General features: G+C 41.7%; 1 protein-coding gene across 5 annotated transcripts in view; it reads right to left on the bottom strand.

Annotated features, from left to right (window-relative positions):
• The window catches only part of chd1 (chromodomain helicase DNA binding protein 1), a 97,938-nt gene that overhangs the window by 33,013 nt on the left and 48,929 nt on the right, over positions 1-15,996 (bottom strand). For 4 of the 5 annotated variants that reach the window (XM_061847601.1, XM_061847602.1, XM_061847605.1 and 1 more), the window contains exons 19-31: positions 11,974-12,122; positions 11,789-11,885; positions 10,934-11,029; positions 10,686-10,862; positions 10,449-10,612; positions 10,325-10,366; positions 10,092-10,225; positions 9,835-9,973; positions 9,467-9,617; positions 1,306-1,428; positions 1,087-1,224; positions 723-1,004; positions 482-613 (exon numbers count right to left, since the gene is read on the bottom strand). In XM_061847601.1, the coding sequence (XP_061703585.1) occupies positions 482-613; positions 723-1,004; positions 1,087-1,224; positions 1,306-1,428; positions 9,467-9,617; positions 9,835-9,973; positions 10,092-10,225; positions 10,325-10,366; positions 10,449-10,612; positions 10,686-10,862; positions 10,934-11,029; positions 11,789-11,885; positions 11,974-12,122 (1,824 nt within the window). The remainder of the gene's footprint in view (positions 1-481; positions 614-722; positions 1,005-1,086; positions 1,225-1,305; positions 1,429-9,466; positions 9,618-9,834; positions 9,974-10,091; positions 10,226-10,324; positions 10,367-10,448; positions 10,613-10,685; positions 10,863-10,933; positions 11,030-11,788; positions 11,886-11,973; positions 12,123-15,996) is intronic. The other variant, XM_061847606.1, reaches the window with a different exon arrangement.

The following is a 15,996-nucleotide window of genomic DNA, read 5'->3' as shown; positions in this document are numbered from 1 at the left end:
TTCCATCCACATCCCAAAAATATACAACATTAATTGGACACTCTAAATTGCCCCAATGTGTCATTCTGAGTGTGACTGTTGTCTGTCTCTATGTGCCCTGCAATTCTCTGGCAACCAGTATAGGGGGTACCCTGCCTACTGCCTGATGACAGCTGTAATAGGCTCCAGCACTCCCGCACCCCTTGCGAGGATAAGCGGTTAAGAAAATGGATGGATAAAACATTTGCAAAAATACTCTTTTCATGTTATAATTATGAGATGTTGTGTGTAGAATTTAGAAAAAAAAACTCAATTTTGAGGTGGGGCTGGAGCAAAACGTGAACCGCTGTGAAAACTTGCAGATGCATTGCACATTTCATTTTATATATATATATATATATATATATATATATATATATATATATATATATATATAAAATGAATGATGTTGAAACTATACTTTAAAACCATCATGTCTAGCTTCATGAAAGTTTGAACATACCACACTAAAGGTTTTCTGGTCTAATTCTTCAGACTCCTCAGACACTGGAATATTCTCTCCAGTTGCTGTTATATGGACTGGAATATCGGATGTTTTCTTTATCCGTTCTCTGACCTCGGTTTTGCTTTCCGTCTGTTGAAAAGAAGAAAAACAACCTTTACACCTACACCTGCAATATCCATTCATCCATCTGTTCGGACCACTGGGTGTGGAATAAGAAAAAGCATTCAATTTGGCTCACCCTTTCAACACTGACCTCTTTTTTCTCGAACGCTTCCAAAGGCTTGATTTCTTTTTTCTCTTTTGGCTCCTTTGTTTCTTTACTGTCCCAACTGTCTTCCTTTTTCTCCTGTTTGCATTCTTTCTTTATTTCCTCTTTGTTCTCCGTCTCACCGGATGAAGAGCCATCATCCTGTTGCGCCTCCTCCTCCTCATCATCATCTTCCTCCTCCTGAGTCTCTTCCTTCAATATCTCTCTGTCTGTTCTGCTTCGTCTGCTTGTAGCCTTCACTGGCACCTCCTCCTGAAACAGTTAACAGCCCCATATTAACTGAAACACTTGCACTTTGACTACAGTCAAACATAAAAGTTGATTTTCAACGTACCTTTTCCTCTTCCAATTCATCCTCAGACCTTTTCTCTGATGGAGGATCTGACGATGCACTCTTATTCATCTCATCTATTGGAGTTGACTTCAGATTATCTCTTTTTTTGCTTCTTGGCCTCCTCTTTCGAGAATTAGCCTAAAAATGCAAATGCATGTTTTCATCAAATTATTATTATTAACCAAAATTAATGCAGACAAGTCAAAAGGTCAGACATACTGTGCCTGCTTGTTTCTGAGCTTCTCTTTTGGCAAGGTCCTTGCTCAGTAACTTGATGAGGTAGTCTGCTCTGGTCTGTAGCTGTTTGGCCTGCGGTTTCTTATCAGGGTCATCTGGTAGGAGCTGTAGCAGACAATTTTGACATTTTAAAATAAAGAATCTGAAATTTTAGCACGAGAAAAAAGTCCTAATACATATTGGTAAACACAGTGTAACCTCTGACATGGAACACAAGCCATTCTGCAATACTGATCAGTCGATTAATAAGAAAAACATTTTACACATGATATGTGAGTTCTGGGATGCACATGCCAGAAAAACAGTGATTTGATTGCTTCCCAGCGCAACATCAACCAATGAGAGCACAAGTGGTTTGATCCCGTGAGCTGATCTGTCACGCATCATCAAAGCCTCACACATTAACTTCCCTTGTCACATCCATTTCCTTGTTGTGCATGTTGTATCATCCACGTTGATGACCGGCTTGCATATGTCCTGTATCTTAGTGTTGTTTTAATTTTTATTTTTTTTTAAGCGATAAAATTTTTTTATTATGCCTCAGCATTGTGCCCCAGCGAATGCCACCGAGGGGTGGTGGCTACACATGCATGTTTGTCCTTTTAGGGATCTAGCAGGAGGAATGGGCTCTTATTTGGGAGCACTTTTATCCTTTTTGAGATCCAACAGGAGGAATCAACCACTTTTTGCAGTAAATGGCACGGGCACTGCTGTACCTACTGGGATATCCTCCAGGGCTACGGGACAGGGCACTTCTCTCTTTGTTGGACCCTGCATTCTGATTATCCCCCTTGAGGACGAGGCTTTTTGGCCAGCATAGGATGGGTCGAAAAATGTTCAAAAATATACAGCCTCAGAAACGTGCCTCTGTATAGTGTTGCTCGTCTTTATGTGGAGAAAAAGTTTCCATTGATGGTTGGTGAACGTTAACATGGATGAAAAAAGCCTTTTTTTTTTGAAAGGATCGACTACGTGTACTTCTACAAGGACCGTGTTTACGATCATCTTGTTGCAATGGTGATGCTGAGTGAACTTAAAACCTCTATGAACCTCTCCTTCCCCTCGTGTGTGTGTGTGTGTGAGAGAGAGAGAGAGAAAGGGGGGGGGGGCAAGTAGGGAAAAGTAGTGTTTAAGAGAGGATACATTGATTGTAAGTGCTGAAAAACTCTAATAAAGCCTTCTGAGCAGCAAATCAGTGGTTTGTACCATTATTGTTCCCACCACCAAGACATCTCCCCTGAATTTCCCGACCACGGTCAAGCGACTGTGCAGGAAAGATTATATTTTATTATTTAGAATTAAAGTTTTCAGTAAATATGTGTACTGTTGTGATCTTAAATCTTAAATCCGTAAAATATAAATACAATTTACATATTTTAATCATTCTGGTACCCAGATACACATGCATGAAAATTCCCGTGGTGTGTGTGTGTGTGGGGAGTGTGGGTCTATTTTGCATTTTTTTTCCCCCACATTTAGCAAGGGGTTCTGGTCCCCATTAACTGCAAACAATGAGGGATTATTGTATTGCAGATTTTTATTACGAGTAATAAGTGTTAATTTATTCTTTACACTTTACAATATTTTTGTATAATCCATTCCTCTTGCCCGCTCTTAATATATGTGCTTGGGTCTGACACATTAGCACATTATTTTTTATTTATTATTTTAAGAACATTTTCTTAAAAATATCAAAACAAATGATTCCATCGCTGATGCCACTGACATGAAACTGGAAATCCCAGAGTACAACTAATTGCTGGCAATGCCGACCTAACTTTAACATTGGTTGTACAGGGACCGAACAGCCTGTATCAGTGAGTTCAGTACCAATCACAGATTTGACGATCGCGCTCGCGTGCCATCGCATTCGCAAATCTGCACAGTCGAGCACGAAGAATCACGTGCGTAGAATTTGTTACGAGTAGAAATACATAGACATTTTTTTTTCCCCAACACGGAAGCACACGGTCTCATGATAGTTTACCTGACTCAGTCCGACTTCGGTTCTTAAAGGGGTACACTCATAATTACAAACACCGTCTACCCAAGCACTCTGGGCAACGTAGAACAAAGAGAGACATGCTGCTTGTGTTTTCTCTCGATAATAATGGTAAAAGTAAAAAAATGAAAAAAATAAGTGCTGTTGCTTCAATGAATGTCAGGGTATGAGAATAATAGAAGAAAAACTAGATGGGATTTTCTCTTTTTTGAGTAAAAAAGGTCTGGTCTGAAGCCAAAGTAGAAAGTATAGGATGAGATGGTGTATAATGTTAAAATTCCACCTTGGCAGAGCCTGATCGAGGATGAAAGCAGACAATACAGTGCACAAAAATCAAATTATTTATTTTAAATATAGGAGGCAACATAACTTTAAAAACAGTTTGGGAGCATCAATCAGCTTTAAACATGCATTGCTAAAGATATTCTGGGATATAACACGGGTAATGTTTCAGTACCTAACTATAATAAATATGAGATTGTCATTTACTTTGACTTGATTAAGTTCTAACAGACCAGTCTGTCCATATATCTAAATGCGAATGGTCATTTACTCCCGTGGTACCACGTTATCTTGAAGTTGAAAACTTTTCCCCTCTACATGCTTTAGGAAGAGATAGATCATCTGCTGCTAGCTTTCATCAATGGATTGACAACAGACAGCGCTGTAAATTATGTTAGATTATAACACATCATGATGAAATAAAATTATTTGATCATATGAATATTTAATTTAGAAATTCAATGTTTTCTGCGCTCTTTAAAAATGTCTCTCACTTCAATGTCAATAAATTATGATTATGGTATGAGGTAACAATTACACACTCGGGTATAACAGCTCAGTAAGTTATTTAAAGGTCTTGAGATTCCATCCCAAATCACACCTGTAACTTTATCTGCGGGCATGACTGACCACACCCATACATTTTTCAAACGTGACTGCAGTACCCCATAATCCCGAAGAATCCCCCACAGGACTCCCCGAGGGACATGGTCGAACGCCTTCGCCAAGTCCACAAAACACATGTGGACTGGGCGAACTCCCATGCACCCTTGAGGATCCTGCCGTGGATGTAGAGCTGGTCCACTTTTCCACGGCCAGGACGAAAACGGCATTGCTCCTCTTGAATTTGAGATTCAACTTCCCGATGGAGCTTCCACTCCACCGCCCCTGAATAGACGTTACCGGGGTGGCTGAGGAGTGAGATTCCCCTGTAGTTGGAAACCACCCTCCAACGCCAGTTTGCCAATCCAGAGGCACTGTCCCTGATATCCACGCAATGTTTCAGAGGCGTGTCAACCAGGACAGCCCCACAACATCCAGCGCCTTTAGGAAATCCGGGCGATTCTCACGCGCCACCTGCCACTGAGGAGCTTTTTAAACCACCTCGTTACCTCAACACCAAAGATAGATGCTTTTCAAGAGACGTCAAGAGTCCCATGACTTTTGTTCACGATGTTATACAGGACGGAAAAACTATAATACAACTCGCGTGTTTTATTATCTTTTTGTGAATATTGGCTTGCTTATAAGCGAGTTACATCCATTTCATTGTGTGGCTAACGGGTGTAAGAAAAGACAGAGAAAAAAAAAGGTCTGACACGCCAGGTATTGTTTACCTTTTGCTGGGCATTCAGCTATTTTACTGTGGTATCCCCCAACATTTGTTACATATCTTTAGGGAGGTCTTTGGGCTATCAGTATACCTATGAGCACCCGCAGTGGATCTTTGCTTTCCAGTTTTGCCGTGGATAACGTGAATCTCGTGGTTGTCGCTAGCCATAGCATTTAGCTGCACTTTTGGTAACTCGTGGGAGCGGGCTATGTCGATTGGCTTTTTGAGCGTTTTTTTTTTCTTACCCCGTGAGTCTGTAGTTATACTACAGTCACTCTGACACCATGTTATGATCTCACGACATACGAGAAGTACTATAGCTCAATCTAATAATAACGAGACAACACTTGCTCTCAAGTTTCACACGTGGCTTCTTTCTTTATTCCTCACACTAGAACAAGTGCCTCAATCACCTCTGGTTACAGTGTTCATTTGTCAAAGGACTTTCAAGATAAAAGATCAAACAATAACTACAGCCAAAACATTACAGTATACACTTTTAGCACTTCCCAGCCAACAATAAAAGGTGCGACAGATAGGTATCTACCATGAAGAGGGACAACTGGGCGCCCACCATGTACTCTCGACTGTGCAGTAAGCATTTCATTTCTGCTAGGTACATGTTCTATACATATGTATGTTGGTGGTGGTGGTGAGGGGACGGGTAGCTGTGGTCGGGGTAGCCGAACACTCCCTTTCTTCCAAACATGACATAGTCATGAGCTGCCTCTTCAAGAGTCTGGTCTTTCTTGCAGTGCGGACACTTGATCTCAAGGAGCCCCACGCCACACAATCACAAAATGTATAGCCGTCAATATAACAGCTCTGGCTTGCGAACTAAATCAATAAAACTAGTAAAATTATGTAAAGGTATGCAATAAGAATTGGCACATTGCTTGTATCTTTTCTGTATATCGTTGTTTGTGATAACTGTCCAACTGTTGTGCAATATCTGATAAAACTGTTGAGTTTAGGTCTCACGATGACGAGTCTGCCCAATATGTAGACACATTTTTGCCGTCCAAGATGGCGTGACGTCACTATGAGGGATCTATTTCAGAGCCCACCTCACAGAATCCAGACTCTGCTTCCTCATTGGTAGGTGTCTCGGTGGAATTGAGGAGGTCTTCAAAGTATTCTCCCCACAAACTCACAACGCCCCATCATCACTAGACACAGTGTTGACGGTGCACTGCTTCCACCTCCTGATATGCCGGACCAGAATTTCCTCTAAGTCATCTCGAGGTCTTTCTCCGTGGCCTCAACGAACTCCTCCCACACCCAGGTTTTTACCTCAGCGACCAAAGAAGCTGCATTCTGCCTGACCAGCGAGTACCCATTAGCTGAATCGGGAGTCCCACATGCCAGAAATGCCCAATAGGACTCCTAAGTTAGCTTGACAGTATCCCTCACTGTTGGTGTCTACCAACGTGTTCAGGGATTGTCACCATGACAGGCACCGACCACTTTACGGAAACATCTCCAATTGACCGCCTCAGCAATCGAGGGGCAGAACATTGTCCACTCAGACTCAATGTCCCCCGCACCCACCAGAACATGAGCGGAGTTCTTTCAGAGGTGGAAGTTGCAGCTCCTTCTGACAGGGCAATCTGCCAGCCGTTGCCACCGGACCCTCACAAAATGTTTGAGCATGCCACATGGTACCAGCATCTTCCCGCACCATCGGAGCCAACTCACCACCAGTTGATCAGTTGACATCTCCGCCCCTCTCTTCACCCAAGTGTCCAAGACATGCGGATGCAAGTCCGATGACAACCACAAAGTCAATCGTTGAATTTGCGACCTAGGGTGTCCTGGTGACCAATGGACGAGGACACCCTTATGGCTGAACATGTTGTTCATTATGGACAATTCATGATAAGCACAGAAGTCCGATAACAGGATTCTTGAGAAGGGGGTGGCGTTCCTCCCAATCACGTTGTTCCAGGGCTCACTGCCATTGCTCACGTGGGAATTGAAGCCCCCCAGCAGAATGATGTCAGTCCCCAGGGGGAGCGCTTTCCAGCGCTCCCTCTAAGGACTCCATAAAGGGTGAGTACTCTGAACTGTTGTTTGTCCTCCCACACGAAGGCAGTTGCCCTCTCATCCACCGGGCTGAACTCCAATGGAAGATGAGAGAGTCTTCGCCAAATCAGCGTGTCTCCTGTTTTTTTGGTGCGACTCCAGCGCTTTGACTGCCATCTTTTCAAGTTGGTAACTCTGCTTGCACAAATGGCAGTAAAACATGTGCCGATCTTTTGGATCTCGACGGACCCAGCTCCTGAACTCCTTACTTTCAACCCAAGCATATTGAAAAATGCACTTCCCCATGATACAAGTTGGATCGATGAAAGAACTACGCTACGTCGTAACGAAGACGAAGTGAAATGCCTACTCACGGAAACAAACAATGGAATATCGACAAGATGGCGACAAGTTGTCAACACGGTGACTTCCGTTGACAATTTCCAGCTGTTTTGGACGCCAGACGGATCACTATTTTTTTTAAATAAAAGGTAATTTTTTTAGGGAGAATTTTGGCGGTAGAGGTCCTTCCTTTGACTTTTTTTTTTAATTTAAGGCCTTTTTAGGGGCGTGACCGCTTTTCGCGCATTTTTAAGAACTTTCGGGAGCCCCTAAATGCCCCTTCGAAAATGTAGGGGTTTTTAGGCCACGTGCGAACCCTGAATGTACAAGGGCCGAGCCAAGGGGAAGTAATGATACCCACACCTGCTCGGCGTATCTCATCATGGGCAACTCCAGAGTGGAACAGAGTACAACCCATCTCAAGAAGATTGGTACCACAGCCCAAGTGTTGCATAGAGCAGAGCCCAATTATGTCTCGTCAGAACTTCTCGACCTCATACACCAGCTCAAACTCCTTCCCTGCCAGAGGTGACAATCCATGTCCCTAGAACTGGTTTCTGTAGCCGTGGATCAGATTGCTAAGGTCCTTTGGCTCCCGCCCAGCTCACATTGCACCTGACCCCAATGGCCCCTCTCACATGTGGTGAGCCCATGTTACAATAAGATCCCCCTGATCTATGTTACCCATTCAGTTAGAGTAGCGTTACTTCTTATTGAAGAAACAGCCTAAAACTCTCCCCCCCCACAATCCACATGAATGGCTTATATTGACTTCAAATGGCACATTTCATTGCAGGCTGCCTCAACCCTGAGTGAGTGGTTGTGGATAGTCGCTAGAGCGAAGGGCAAGAAAAAAAAAAAGAACACAAGTCAATGCAAAACATTGACCACAACACATCACACAAAAGTGACTTTTTTGGAAATGAAGAAAACGTGACTGCTGTTAGTTAAAACCTGGACTCACTAGCTTTAAAAAACAGAGACCAAGTCTTAAAACTTGTTGTTCCGATAGATTCCGACCTGACTTTTCAAAAGATATATCAAATCAATTATTAAAACCGCCTTTTTAACATCTGTAGAACATACCCAGAGTGAAGGCTGGCATTTGTCAAGCAGACCAGGAGAAGCTCACCATGCTTTTATCTCAAGTCGACTTGACTATTATAATGTTTTTCTGATTGGACTGATTGGAAAAGAGAATTAAACAGCGGCAGCTCAATCAGAATGCTGCTGGTTGGGTTCTGACCAGAATAATGAGGTCAGAGTATGATCGTTGCTTGATTTAAGTGTGGCCAATACGTCAGTCACACGCACATAAAGGCACGTTCTACCAAGTTGGCCTCCTATTTACGGTCTCACTCTTATGCTTTCTCCGTGCCAGTCGCGGTGATGTCCCCCTTGTTAAAATGCTTTTAATTAAGTAAAGCATATTGATCACATACTTTGTGTATGAAATGTGCTATATAAATAAAATTTGCTTTTCTTTGCTTTATGGAGCCAGTTTGTCTGTGAAACCATAAAAAAATTCACCTCACCATATTATACACACCAAATTTATGGACTAGTTGTGGAATCAGATGTCAAGAATAGTTTGGTCAACTAGTGTTGAAGTTACTGTAAAAAGTGGTTTGATCACTAAAAATATTGCAACATCTCAATGTAATTTGTGACATGACAATTTGAAATTTGGATACAGACTAAAGAATCTAGGAAAGTGAGATGATTTGCTTTTGTGAGCCACATAAAATTATGTTGAGGCACGGATCTGGCCCCCAGGGCTTGACTTGGACACCTGTGTGCTAGTAGCTTTGATACAGAAAATCTCATGATACAAAATGTCAATCGGGAACAAAAGTCATTTTTCTTTCTTTTTGATGGTAGACTATGACTGGTGCAGTGTACCGCCAACTATTTAAGATGAGGACAAAAAAAATGTAATTTCCTCAGTATCAATGGGTGCTATTACCAGTCTACATGAGTATCTGATACCTTGAAATAGAGCTGGTATCACTACTGTGATTTAACTTTTCAATATAAAAAGAAAAACGGAAAATGTATACAAGTCATCATCTTCGTATATTGTTTAACACCACAAAATTGATGACATTTTATGTGACTGCTGAAGATCACTAAATTTGAAAATGTTTGCCTGAACTCACCTTGTGTGTGAGATTGAGGTCTGGGTCCATTTTTATCATCTCCCAGCTGCCGTAACCATATTCGTAGATTCCTATTAGCAAACTAGAGTCATCCTCTTTCCCCCACTCAAGGTCAAAGTGTGCTGCCTTTGAGTGGCATGGAATAATATACCTATGAAACAAAAACACACATGCAGAAATAGTCCAATTCAGCAACTCAAAAAAGTGCAAAAGCAAACTGATCATTCTCATTTTAGATGCTCCACCAACTGAGCATGATTATAATTTTTCGTTACTCTTCGTATTTTAGAATACACAATGATATAGTTCATTTGTACAACCTGAACATTTTACATTCATTTAAAATTACAGTTAGTGTTTTTACAAACTTTTTTCTCTCCTCGGGATCTGCAGGGATTGCCTTGTGAAGTGGAGCTAGCTCTTCCTCATGAGAAATAACGAGCTTAGCGTTGACTTGTACACCAGAGATCCTGAATGTGGGCCCTTTTACTTTCCCTCTTCTTCCTCCTAGTTCAAGTAAAATAAATTAGTGTCAGTTCTCAACGTCAATTTATAGTACCCGGCGTATACATTTTACATAGCTAAAAGGCAGAGATTCCTTCATTAGAAATTTTTCTTGAGTTACCAGAACTTTTCTCTGGGCCACAGGGATTTTCTCGTAACGTTCTCACACAACCGTTGTGAACTGTTTCAGCCAAGCGTTTCAGGTCATGTTCAGACTTATCCACAAGTTCGGCATCACGAGCAATAGCATCCAACCTGAGTCAAGAAATTGGCAAGTAAATGCTCAGAAGTCTCATGTGGATATTGTGGAAAAAAGAAAAAAAAAAAAACAATATTGAAACATATTTCACTTACCGTTCCAATGGTCCTCCAAATTTCTTGTAACTTTTGACAAACCTGACAAGTATTTCAATTACTGTAAACAGGCATGTGGAAATAGACTATGAAATTAAAATGGAAAAAAAATCTTGTCAGTCACCTCCGGATCTCGGCGTCACTGAAGCCCTTGATATTTTCCCGCGGAATGGTCCGAGGCCGACCTCGTTTCTTGGGCCTCTTTCGATCTGAGTGGGAGTCACTGTCGGACCCTGAGTATCTCCTGTTCCTGCCCTGTCTTCTGCCCTCATTAACATTAAAGCTCATCTGTTAAATAATGAGAAGTCTAGTTTACTCAAAACAAAAAGTCACTCAAACTGAGGTATTACTCTCTGATTACCTGTTTGGCACAATTCCTCATACGCGGCAGCATGTAGATTTCTTCAAGCTCCTTCTGTCTCTCTTCCTCCTCCATCCTCCTCCTCTGCTCCTGAGGAATGATGTCATCCCAACTGCGCTGGCTACGCTCTGAGTCTATGTCTATTTCCTCTTCCTCCATCATCGTGAAGTTTGCAACCTGCATAGGCCACAGAACCATGTACATTTAGCAGGTGTTAACTGGAAACAAATACATTTGTAGAGTTTCACCTTGAATTGAGACAGAAGTTCTTCTCCCACCGTGGAAGGTCCAGGATCATTCTCTCTTGTCTCAGCTCTTTTGAGAATCTCATCAATATCCATTTCCTACATAACAGAATAAATCATCCATATTACTACAACACCTTTATGAATAGGTGCAAATAAATATTGTGTTCCAAAAAAAGTGAATATTATGGAAAGGTATTTGTGTAATTCCACAACGCCCCAGCATCTCGTAAAATCTAGAAATCATTCATTCTAAACATTTGAATACTGTGAAGAAAGCAGCCGATTTATTTCCCCTGTCCATCATTGTTTAAACCGTGACACACAAATCATCTACTAAACTCAAAGTAACTGCACAGTTTCCTCTAGGTGTCATAACATTGTTTCAGTTAGGTTTAATTGTCTGCTGGGTTCAATATGGGGAAGACAGCAGATGTGACAAGTGGCCAAAAGACAATTAATGATACCCTCCATGGGATGGAGGCACAAATGTTCGTACCTTAGGAGGCTGGAGTGCTCTGTTCAAGCAGATCAGTGCAAAGTCTAGTCAAAGGACAAAATGTGGCTGGACATGATGCACCAGCAAAAAACTTGAGCATGGGCTTCAGCGAATTATCAAACAGATGATTCAAGAAACTACCAGAGCTCCAGAAAGAGTGGGCTTCAAAAAACACCACATTGAGTCACATAAGGGAGATGGGCTACAACAGTTCCTCTGGTCAAGTTACTTCTGCCTCATAACATAATCCATAATATATCAATGTATAACTTGTCAAATGGAACTATGAAAAAAAACTCATCCATAATATTCTAACTTTTGCATTGCCTGCGGGTATTGTAAATTTAATTTATTTTTACCTGGGGCTCCTGCTCTTCACCCTCTGGCTCTTTGAATAGCTCCTCTGCACCAAATTTAAGGATTGCGGACAACTCTTCCTTGTTGAATGGTGCTGAACTGTAAATAATAAAATGACATGAGAATTAACATTGGATTTGACACGTGGCAGAATATTCTTCTCAGGTAAGGAAAATGTGTGACTTGCCTAGAGGGAGCTGTGCCAGTGTGGAGGACTGTTTTTCCTGTTGTGTCCATTCTCTGAATGACAAGGTGATCCAGCACCATCTTCTTCTTTGCTCTTTCAATTATTTCCTCTTCCACTGAACCTTTTGTCACCAATCGATAGATGTTTACCTTTGAGAAAAATACTTGATTAAAAATTATCAGTTATAGACAACCATACTGAATTCTACCAGGACAACTTCCAAGTGTCTGATGCCACAGTTACCTCAATTTTTTTTTTCTTCTTACACAGACTGTCAAGATATTAAAACTCAGTTTATAAGTCAGACAGGTGCTGACAGTTGTGCATTTTTTTTAATTGGTGCATTGTAATATGATCACAAAAGAGAAACTGTTAACAGTGCTGACCATGAAAGAAGACACTTGAGGACATATTTCAGTTTTTTTAAAAACTTATTTAAAAACACAAAATTTTCAGCTCCCAGTGTACGAATTGATGTCCATTACAACAAACGGAGCAGCACGGCCAACGTGGGCCATTCAGGAGGCCAAAAAACAGTTGACTATTCGTACTACAAACCCAACATCGTGTTGGGCAGCTACCCACCTCCAGTAGCCAAATCCGAAAGACAACTGCCGGGGCCCGTAAGATCAACGTTATCGCAACTCCGTCCGGGCTGGTGTCACAAGCTCAACAACTATCAGAATCGACTCAACAACAACGTCGATAAATGCCCATTCTGGGACATCACCCCCCACGATACGCATCATCTCTTCAACTGTGCTCAAAAACTGACCACGTTGACGGTGGAACACCTGTGGAGCGCCCCGGCCGATGTGGCTCACTTTTTGGACCTTGATACGAAATAACGACCATCGTACTTTGCTACAACAACTAATGAATGGAGCACCTGCAATGGTTAGCTGCTTGAACGGGTTTATTGCTAAGTGCAGGGAGAATGATGCTTTCCTGGACTTCCTTAATTACCACTGCATGATAAAGCAACAAACGTTATGCATAAAAATGCTCAACATGGCAGAAATAACGGACGTGGCAGCAAAGATTGTTTGATCCGTTCGCGCCAGATCTCTTCAAACTCTGCTCCAGTATTTCACTCACATCTGGATAATAATGACAGTGACAGAGCAGTGATTGGAGTACTTTGATGTCAGATGGCTTAATTAAGGCAAACTCCTACAAAGATTTCAAGACCTGTCTGGTGATTAAGGTTTTTGTTCTGTGAAGCTAAACATAAGGAATATAAAAAACTAAATGATGACCATTGGTTGCTTGACTTGGCATTTTTAACTGCACTGACAAAAAATGTTGAAGGACCTTAATCTAGACCTGCAAAGAAAAAAACTGTGATCAATGTGAGAAGCTTAATTAATGCTTTCAAATGAAAACTGCAACAGCTCTAATCAAAGCTCTGACACAGTAATTTTGGAAACTTCCAGAACTTCGTGTAAGAGCTGGTGACATAAGGGAACTCATCTGTGCAGCTTGAAAGAGGACGCTACACAAAACAGATTAACAACTGTCTGTAAGAAATTGACAGTTTCAAACTTTCCTTTACTCGAGCCAATCGCAACATTCATGTGCTACCCTTTTTGGGAAGATGCTAAGGTTGTTTAACTGGCATCAAAAACTACAACACTTTCACCAGAACTCTTCTGGAGTGGAGGGTGAGTTTGACACTACAAGCTTTGACCTGAAGTCCAGAGCTCACGGAAAATTCTGGGGCTTACTCTCAGAGAAAAAGTACCCCAACATGAGGAAATATGAAAATGAGTAGCATGATTTACTCAGTTATTTGGCTGCACTTATCTATGTGAGTCAGCCTTTTTCCAAATGAAAATCATCAACTCCAAGTACCATTCCACCATGACGATCATTTGGAACTGTGCTTGAGGCTGGGTATCAGCAGCTGCTATCCAGACTATGAATCTGTAGCTGATTCAGATCAGTTGCAGGTCATCAGAGTACACTCAGGTAATGACTAAAAAAATTACATAAATTATTTTCTGTTGGGCAAGAAAAATGAAAATGTACGACTTAAAACCATTGAATTAAGCAGCTGGAAATGCGCAATACAAAGCGTGCGTGATAAAATCCTCAACGCCCCCCACCACTCCCAAAAAAGGTATCTCATGGGAGGTTGGTTTCTTGAAAAGTAGATCTTGAGCAAAAATGTTTGGTTGCCCCTGCTCTAGAGTATATAACCGGAAAAAAAATGTTGTTGTCATAAGTATACATAACCTTTGCAGATTTTATGATTTCATGCCCATTTTTCAGAAAATATGAATCTCTTTTTCCTTTCAGCATGTCGTGTTATGGGTAACCACAGCACGTCATCTTTTTCCATGTAAGCCTCTCTCTTGCATCTTCCGCTCTAACACCAACAGCTTCATGTCTTCCCTCACGATATCCCATCAATCTTTTAAATTCCTTTCACTCTTTTGCCGGGCAGCTCTATCCTCATTACCCTTCTACCAATATACTCACTCTCGCCACGCTGGACGTGTTCAAACCTTTGAAGTCTCCTCTCTCTAACTTTGTCTCCAAAACATCTCACTTTGGCTGTCCTCGAAAGAGCTCATTTCTAATCTTATCCAACCTCCTCACTCCTAGAACTTCAGCATCTTCATTTATGCCACACCCAACTCTTAGTGTTGTCTCTTCAGTGCCACTGTCTCTAATCCGTATATCATGGTTGGCCTCACTACTGTTCTATGAACTTCGCCCTTCCTTCTAACAAATGCATTTCTATAACATAACACACCTGACACCTTCCAGCAGCTGTTCCAATGAGCTTAGACCCTTTTCGTCACTTCCTTACCACACTCACCATTGATCTGGATTGTTGACGCAAAGTCGTCCACCCTCGCTACCTCTTCTACTTGTAGCCTCAATGTTACCCCTTGACTCTTGGGCTAATCTTCATTCCTCTCCTTTCCAGTCCATGCCTCCACCTTTCTAATTGTTCCTCCACCTGCTCCCTGGTTTCACCGCAGATCACAATGTTATTGTGAAGTTCATGGTCCATGGTCCAAGATACAATGTAGCTCCTTCTGACTCTCTCTGTACTTTTCCATTAGCATCCTCAAGGCAAAAAATGCATCTGTGGCACTCTTTCTTGGCATGAAACCATACTGTCGCTCACACATTTTTGTCCCGAGTCGAACTTCCACTATTCTATCCCATAACTTCATTGTGTGGATCATAAACTTAATTCCTTCATAGTTTAACAGCGCTGCACATCGCCGTAATACTTAAAAATGAGAATGAGCACACTTTTCCTCCATTCTTCAGGCAACTTCTCACCCGCTAGTATTCTGTTGAACAAGGTCATAAACTCCACAGTCATGTCTCCAAAATGCTTCCATACCTCCACAAGTATGTCATCGGGACCAACTGTCTTTCCATATTTCACCTTCTTTAGTACCTTTCTAACTTCCCCCTCACTAATCATGGGTACATAATGGTCAACCACACTTGCCTCTTCTACTCTTCTCTCTTATTTTCTTCATTCATCAACTTCTCAAAGTATTCGTTCCATCTATTTAGCACAATACTGGCATCAGTCAACACATTTACATCTCTATCCTTAATCACTAACCTGCTGCACATCCTTCCCTTCTCTATCCCTCCATCTGGCCAACCTGTAGAGATCATATTTTCTTTTTTTAGTGTCCAACCTGGTGTACGTGTCATATGCCTCGTTTGGCCGTCGCTACCTCTACCTTTGTCTTACATTGCATTTCAATATATTCCTCTCCACACGGTTCTCTCAGTGTCACACATTTTCTTTGTTAACCTCTTTCTATGTATGACCTCCTAATCTTTGAGTTTACCACCACCAAGCCTCCTTCTCCCCTTTCCAACCAGAAGATACAACAAGTACTCTCCTGCCAGTCTCTCTGATCACCTTGACTGTGGTAGTCCAGTTTTCTCTGTCAGAGATGCTCAGAACTACTTCAGATTGTTTCACACACAATTTCCCACTCACCTCTCGTCACATCATACCTGTGGAGCATAGACGCT

This window comes from Syngnathoides biaculeatus, chromosome 17 (genome assembly GCF_019802595.1).
Source record: "Syngnathoides biaculeatus isolate LvHL_M chromosome 17, ASM1980259v1, whole genome shotgun sequence".
Lineage (NCBI taxonomy): Eukaryota > Metazoa > Chordata > Actinopteri > Syngnathiformes > Syngnathidae > Syngnathoides > Syngnathoides biaculeatus.
The sequence above is the reverse complement of the archived record's forward strand: the minus strand, read 5'-3'. Positions and strand labels throughout refer to the sequence as shown.